The following is a 7,956-nucleotide window of genomic DNA, read 5'->3' as shown; positions in this document are numbered from 1 at the left end:
TTTTTCAACCATTTAAAAATATAAAATCCATTACTGGACTTCCCTGATGGTCCAAGTGATTAACACTCTACTCTTCCACTGTGGGTGGAATGGGTTCTATCCCCGATCAGGGAACTAAGACCTTGCCTGCCACATGGCGTGGCCAAAAATATTAAAATTAAAAATTAAAAAACCACTGTTAGTTCAAGGGCTGTTTGAAAAACAGGCAGAAGCTGATTTGACCTGTGAGTCGTGATTTGGCAACCTTTCGATTGTCTCCATTCTAATCTAAAATATGCTCCATGTTGACATCACAGGTTAAAACCGAAGCCTTTTTTCCTTATCTACATTTCTTCAGAATGTGCTGGGAAAATAACTTTTGCTTGAAAATACCCAGAAAGAGTACAAGAGGCACCGAGGAGACATCTCAACTCCTTCCAGTTTCTTTTTCTTTTTTTTAATATTCTGAAAGTTGAAATTAAGACAAAGAGCAAAGGGTTCAGGGACCACTTTTCAAAGACAGGGTGACAATGATGAGAGGGGAAGAGGTGGGCAGGTCTAACCTGAGGTCTCTCAGATACTGTGTGGTACTGGTCTTGAAGATGGTGCTCGAACCACGAGGATTAACTCTTTTTAGCCAGATGGAAGGCAATGGAGGTTCAAGCACACTTTAATTAGGTGTGAAGTGGAAATAGGGAACCTCCAGAGCGGACGTCTCTGCCTAGGCCTGCATCTGCTCGTCCTAAAACTATCAGGGTGGCCTATATGAGGCGTCATGAGCTAATAGAACAGCCCAGAGAAAGTGTAGTTTCCATTAGCCATACGAACATGCCAAAATACCCATATTTTAATTATTTGTTTGCAAGGCATGTGGGATCTTAGTTCCCCAACCAGGGATCAAACCCTCGTCCCCTGCAATGGAAGCCTGGAGTCTTAAACACTGGGCTGGCTGCCAGAGAAGTTTCCCAAATATCCATACTTTAAACAAGTATTATAAAGAACATTCAGGAGACATAAGAGATGTAGGTTTGATCTCTGAGTCGGGAGGAGGCATGGCAACCCACTCCAGTATTCTCGTCTGGGAAATCCCAGACAGAGTGGTCTACGGGGTCGCAAAGGGTCAGAAACAACTGAAGCGACTTAGCACTCACAAAGAATGTTAACACTGACTGCTTTGGAAGCTCCTGATTAGCTTGCCTATATCCAAATGACATTAGAAACGTGGTTTAAGTCTCTATTTTTCTTAACCCACTTAGATACATGTAATCGTCAGTTTTGTAATAGAAAAAGTCAATACGTTAGACCCACAAGATAGAATGAATAAGTCTCTGAAGGTAAGAAAATGAAGTGAGGGACTTCCCTAGTGATCCAGTGGCTAAGATGCCACATTCCCAGTGCAGGGAGCCCAGGTCAGGGAACTGGATCCCACAGGTCGCAGCTATGACCAGGAGCAGCTAAATAAATAAACATAAAAAAAAAAAGAAAGTGAAGTGAATCCACCATCTTCCGGACACACACACCTCCTAATTCAATCATTTTATAATTTTAAACCTATAATTAAAGTTGTCCTTTGTAATGTAGTAGATTAGGGAAAAAATAGTTTTCTGCCCTTTCCAAAAATAGCTACTATAAAGATAAGCTATTATAGAAATAATATTAGCATCTTATCCCAAAATCTCCCAAGCCTTATTCTACGAAGGTCATGGTGCAGTGGCCAAGCTTGTCATCCAGTGCAAATGTCACTGTCTTCACGCTTCTCTCCACCCTCAGCTCTAGAGGTAAGAAGCAAAAACAGTAACTGCAATGGCTTCTGGCCTCACATTTTTTTTTTTCCAGTTTAAAAAAAAAATGAGAAAGGAAAAAGGTCACAAATTCGAGAATTGCTTTTCTTCACAACAGTTTTATAGTTTGGATACAGTTTGTCAGTACCAAACTTTTCCTCTCCTTCTTGGACACACAAACCCACTCAATCGGCAAAGTCGTCTTTGCCCCAAATCTCATATATTGTAATGTTACGGATTTACATTCCTTAAGTTCTGAAGCCTGAAGTGACTGTTGGTTGCCATGGTGACTTTCAGATTCCGCACCCTGGACACAAATTTCACAAGGTCCATCTCAAGCTGGATTAAGCTATTGAATGCATGGTTTTTGTTGGGTGAAGCGTTTTTTCCTTCCTGGAGGGCGAAATGTACAGCCCCGAATGGCGGGAGGAGTCTGCACCTGTCAAGAAAGATACTCAGGGTGAATGATACCATTGCCATTGCTGGTTTGTGTTGACAGAGTTCTAAGAGAGTTGGGCTCGCCTGAGAGAAGTTGGCTCTAGCATTGATCTAGTCAAGGACTGGCAAATGATGGCCAAATCTGGCCTGCCAGCTGTTTTTGTTGATAAAGCTTTATTGGAACAGCCAGGCTCATTCATTTGCCTATAGTCTATGACTGCTTTCATGCTCAAAGGGCAGAGTCCTTGCAACAGAGACTGAATGGGCTACAAAGCTGAAAATATCGACTATGTGGCCTCTTGCAGAAAAGGTTTGCCAATCCCCTGCTCCCATCAGTTTGGACACAGTATCCTGGAGCTTTGGGTCTGTTGAAGAGGGAACAAGCCACCGTATTTCTCTTCCCATCCCCTTCTCAGAGCTCTTCAGCCACTTCATGGACAGGCTGTTACTTCTTTACACCTCTGACCCTTTATGACAGATCTTTTCCTTTACTTGGAATAATGATACCACTTCCATTCAGTTCAGCAACTGGTAATAATTCAGATGCCAGGGAAATGAAAAGTCAGGGGCAGTGAATCTGGCTCTGTAAATAATTTTGACCTGAAACATGCCAAGTTCTTGAATCTATCCTCATTTGAAAAAAACCTGATTTAACAGGATAAACATTGAGCCAAAGTTTTAGTTGCCTAATAAACAAAAGGTGGCCTTCAACTATATGAGTCCCAACCTCTGTGAGCTCAGGTCTAGTTTTCTCTAAGGATATGTGGGGAAATGAGTTAACTAGCACACTCAGGACTGGGAGTAGATACTCCACATTCAAACTTGTTATACCTAACAGTCTTGCCTGTAATAACGAGAGCATCTCTTTCTCTTGAGTCTGAGTTTTCTGAGATGGAATCAATGTGGAGTAACAAACAGAGCCACCCTTACCTTCTTCTTCTCACCATCTCCTCGAAACTTCAGTATCATGTACAGCACAACAATAAAAATGAGCCAGAGCCACTTGCTCCCAAGCCAGCTTTGGGTATGCTCTGATAGATTCTGCCGAATTCGAAAGTGCCCTCCGCAGGGCACCTTCACCTGGGTTTCTTTGGGTTTATCTCTCAGAGAAGAAAACATAAAGGCATAGCCACAGGACAGACACAGAGGCAAGAACAAGCACCATTTCAGAGGCTGCATGGTGAGCAGAGATGATGCAGAGTGTGGCTCACAGTGGGCTGGTATGCCCTTGCACCTGGAGACAAGGGGCCAGGCAGGGCTGGATCGTTGCTGACGTCATAGAGGCCCCCCCAGCCAGAGCCTGCTCTGGCCATTGTGATGACTTCAGGGTGGAGGATAAAGAGGCTTGAGGGGGTTGCCTGGGAGTAGGATTTAAAGGGAAATGGCGTCATTTCCAGCGAGCAGTCGAAAAAGAGGCCGGGAGTGACAAAATGCCATCTCCTTGCCAGTGTATGCTTTCTCCTGGTGCTCTACTGGGAGGGTGGATCCATCTCCTATTTTTATTTTTCCATTTGTTGAATCTAGACACTGTGGTGAGCAGAGCAGACTCGAGGCATGTGCCCCCACGGAGCAGAAAGCCGAATGGGAAAGAAAGATATTAAACCAGAGGCTGCAAACTAGGAGCTACTCATGTGTTTTGTGTGGCCTACACTGTTCTGAAAAAGGATTGTGCTCAGTCGCTAAGTCGTTTGTGACTCTTTGTGACCCCATGGCCTGTAGCCCGCCAGGCTCTTCTGTCCATGGGATTCTCCAGGAAAGAATACTGGAGTGGGTTGCCATTTCCTCCTCCAGGGGATCTCCCCAACCCAGGGATCAAAGCAAGTCTCCTGCATCTCTTGCTTTGGCTGAGGTATTTAAATGGGGGTGGGGGAGCTCCATTTACAAAAGTCAGATTTCTGATTTCCTTGAAAAGTATGGAAGATCTGATAACACAGGGCCCCTCTCTGCTGGAGCCAAGTAGGAACCGCCCCTTCGGTGGCCACGTTCTACTGCCCCACCACTTCCTATCACCTCACATCCACACTCACTGACATCACCTGAGTGTACAATGCCTGGCTTAATTAAGAGTATCATTTATTTCATTAAAATTGTGATAAGGGAATTAGGAAAGACCTTTTTTGCTTTATTTTTACTATTTCTAAATTGAAGACAAATCAACACTTGAGCATGTTTTACATGACCAGTTATCAAATGGTCACAGTATGAAGTGTGCAGTTGTTCATTAGCAAACTATGTTTGAGTTTTAGACTAATAAGTACTAATAGCTGAGATGAAAACTGAAGAAAAATGCCAATGTGAAGTTTGTGAATAGCTAGCCTTAAAAAAAGCTCCATCCTTTTAGGTGATCTTTTTTTCCTGTTAGTTCTCTGGAAAAACAATGGAGACTGGACATCTCAATTTCAAATGTAAACTAATTTTTAATATTTAATATAACTGCTATTGAAAAAAGTGTTAGTTGTTCAGTCATGTCTGACTCTTTGTGATCCCATGAACACAGACTCCTCTGTCTATGGGATTCTCCAGGCAAGAATCCTGGAGTGGGTAGCAATTCCTTTATCCAGGGGATCTTCCAAATCCAGGGACTGAACTGTTATTACTGTGAAAAAACAAACTGATGAGAGAACTTCCCTGGTGATCCAGTGGTTAAGACTCCAATGCAGGAGACACAGGTTCGATCCCTGATTGGGGAATGAAGACGGCGCAGGCTGAACGGCATGGCCAAAAAAAACAAAAAAATTGTGGTAAGAAATGAGAGCTTTAAGAGTGCCAGGGGGTAGCTGGAGGTTAGTTCAGGCAGGCAGGTTTTCCTGACGAAGACATCCGGGCAGAGTGTGAGGGATGATCAGTTGGCTGGATGAAGTGGGGGAAAGGTTGACATCCAGGCAGGTATGGGTACGGTGAGGCGATAGGGGTGCCGTGGATAGAGGCCGCCGCCAGGAACACAACCAGGCCCACAGGCCACTGCGTTCGAAACCACCAGCTTCTGAAAGTGACACAAAACAAAAAAAATCCCAATCAGCGGGACACAGGGCTTGCACCTGTTCCGCTGGGTCATCTGATTCACTTATTCCTCGGAAAGAAGACTTCTGCTGCTACAACCCAGGGTCCACGGGGTGTCTGCACTCAGCCTCTGACTGTGTCGAGCCCAGGGAAGTTTCGTGAGAGGATGTGAAATCAGAAGGGGAGACAGAGGAGAGTCGGACGTACCACACAGGCTGACCTGGGGCTCACACTCCCCCTAGCTTTAGGGGCGGGGGGCTCCCGAGTAGAGAGCTTACAGGAGTGTGAGACCCCAGGGTTGATCAGAAATAGGCACAGTGATTATAACTAGATGTATCTGTATGTAAATGTACATAAACGGTAATTTTCACATTTCTTCTGGAAAAAGTCCGCAACAAAAATTCACTGATGTTAATATGATCTGATGAGAATGCATCTATACTCACATATCCTGGGGTCCAACTTCCCCAGAATGCTAAGGCAGAGGACAGGGTGACAGAGCAGCCTGGCTTTGGCTCTCCAGCCTCTTCCCCTCCCCAACCCCAGGCTGCTCCCTCCCGCTTCCAACCTCCTCTCCCAGCTCCTTTGCCTGCTTTTAAAAAAATTTTATTTTCCTGAAGTATAGTTGACTTACAGTGTTGTGTTTCCTCTGCCTGCTTTTTAATGGAACCCCATGCCCTGGGTCTCCTATAAAGAACCATGTCAGTAACATGCCCCTGTCTCCAGAAGGCAGGGCTCACAATCTTGATGCTCCTGCCTTTAGAGCAGAGTTTCATTAATTATTGACTTTAACACACTTTATGCATGAGACATACCAATTTTATGTCGTTTCCCTTTTCAAAATCTGCTGAGAGAGAACATGGAATTGACATGATGTCACAGAATTACTGTCACTAACAATGCAATGGCTGCCAAGTTTCTTACTCAAATATTAGTGGAAGAAGGAAAACACAGAGATGAGAGGAAAAGCAGACTTTAGACTTAATTTTTGTACCAAATCATCAGGTGCGCAACTAAATCTCCTTTCTCATCACAGCGATGGAGCAAGGAAACCCCCTAAGTCCCCTGCTCTGGTGCAAAACACTCCCTCCCACAGCCCCGCAGGCAGAATGTACTTGAAACTCAACTCGTCCTTTCTCAAGTTCAGTCTCACTCGGCTTATTTAATTAATTAACCATTGGCAGCAAAACCATGAAAATTTTAGTCAAAATGAGCTGATCACACACCCAGGAGGAACCTGGAGTCTTTAATTATTTTGAGCATAAATATGCAGCCAACATGCTCTTAGGGCCACGGGAAGGTCCAAGTGCACAGAGTGGAGGTGAGTGGGACAGGGTGACGGGCGAGGCCAGCGGGGTCACAGAGTCCCCACTGTGCCTGAAGGCACCGTGCCTGGCTCCAGCTTTAAGGGGACGAGCAAGTGCACCGGGCCCAGCTGAGGCCGCACCGCTAGCCTCAGAAGCAGTAGGATGTGTGGGTGACCCAGTGGGCCGACTCCTCCTTGGAGCGCTTGGCGGAGCTGTGGGTGGTGAAGAGAGACTTGTAAGCTTCTGACTCTTTGCTGTTGGCAATGGACCTCTTTGCGGCTTTTCCAGAAGCGATCCCGTGTGCTGCTGGAAAAACGAAAAGCTTTGAACTCTGAGGCTGGGGCTGCAGACCATTCCAACCATCACATTCTCAAGAGGCCACCAAGCCCAGGAATTTCCCTCCTCCTTTCTGGGGAGGAATGTTGAAATACAGTATCTCAATCACCAAGCCCCAAAAACAAACGAAGCTGCTGTATGTAAATCTGTCATTTAAAATCAGCTTAATCACTACTTGCACTGGCCCCTGCTTCAGAGACTGACGTACATGAGACCCTGAGGCCAGGTGGCTGGTATGTGGAGGGGTAGCTGGAACCCATGACACAAGATGACTCACTCCTCACCTCATCCATCTATGCTTCTCTTCTTTGTGAAATAAATACTCGGGTCTCTAAATTCTGGACTAGCCACCAAACAGCTCCTGGTTGGGAGGCCAGAGGAGGGAGGCTGGCTCCAGCGCACATCTGGTGCACAGAGAACCCAGCCTTAAAACGGGGAACGACCGAGTCAGGTCTTTGGTCTCTGCGCCCCGTTCGCCTGGGCCTATGAGCAGGCTCCACAGGAAAACTGGACAGCAGCACGTGTGAACACCCGCGTCAATTCTGACAGGTCTTCTGCTCCAAGGTGAATCAACTGTTTCTTAGTCACCCCCCAAGAGAGCTCAGGGAGCCCCCAAGAGAGCTGGAGACACGATCAGGATAAGCTCCAGTCTTCAGAGTCACCCCAACAAACAGTGCCACAACCACGCCGTCTGAGTGGCCCACAGTCATCTCAACTGGACCCACCTGAACTTTTGGGAGCCGAGTTGGTCTTCTTCTCTCGAGTATCAAGGCTGGTTTCTTCGGGCTTCCCTGTTTTCATTTTTGATGGTCCTGGGGTTTCTGTGAAAAAACAAAGCAAAACAAAACCAAAGCAGGAACTTATTTATCAAAACAGGCCTAAGGTCTTATTTTTGCTAAATAAGGACTTCTTTTTAGCATCTTACCTTCACTGACATCTGATTTTGAGACAGACTCTGCCGCCTTAGGTTTCCTTGTTTTCTGTGAAAAGAAAGGGAGAGAGGACATGTGCTCCAATTCACTGATTTTAACGTCCCTGTGGCTGCCACTGGCCTGGGAGTCCAACTTCAGGCTGACACAGGTCACCTAGGGCAGGGCTCCCTCTGAAGATGACTC

At 45.8% G+C, this 7,956-nt stretch overlaps 1 protein-coding gene and 1 pseudogene across 1 annotated transcript in view; both read right to left on the bottom strand.

The window, feature by feature from the left end:
- Positions 1-1,945: 1,945 nt before the first annotated feature.
- On the bottom strand, positions 1,946-3,377 carry LOC120869357 (annotated as a pseudogene).
- Positions 3,378-6,155: 2,778 nt separating this feature from the next.
- The window catches only part of RTF2 (replication termination factor 2), a 43,702-nt gene continuing 41,901 nt past the window's right edge, over positions 6,156-7,956 (bottom strand). The window contains exons 7-9 of the mRNA XM_040248638.1: positions 7,767-7,821; positions 7,567-7,662; positions 6,156-6,808 (exon numbers count right to left, since the gene is read on the bottom strand). Coding sequence (XP_040104572.1) covers positions 6,654-6,808; positions 7,567-7,662; positions 7,767-7,821 — 306 coding nt within the window. The 3' untranslated portion in view covers positions 6,156-6,653. The remainder of the gene's footprint in view (positions 6,809-7,566; positions 7,663-7,766; positions 7,822-7,956) is intronic.

This window comes from Oryx dammah, unplaced genomic scaffold, assembly GCF_014754425.2.
Source record: "Oryx dammah isolate SB20612 unplaced genomic scaffold, SCBI_Odam_1.1 HiC_scaffold_10, whole genome shotgun sequence".
In the NCBI taxonomy this organism is placed as follows: Eukaryota; Metazoa; Chordata; class Mammalia; order Artiodactyla; family Bovidae; genus Oryx; species Oryx dammah.
This window is presented reverse-complemented; position numbering and strand designations above follow the sequence as displayed.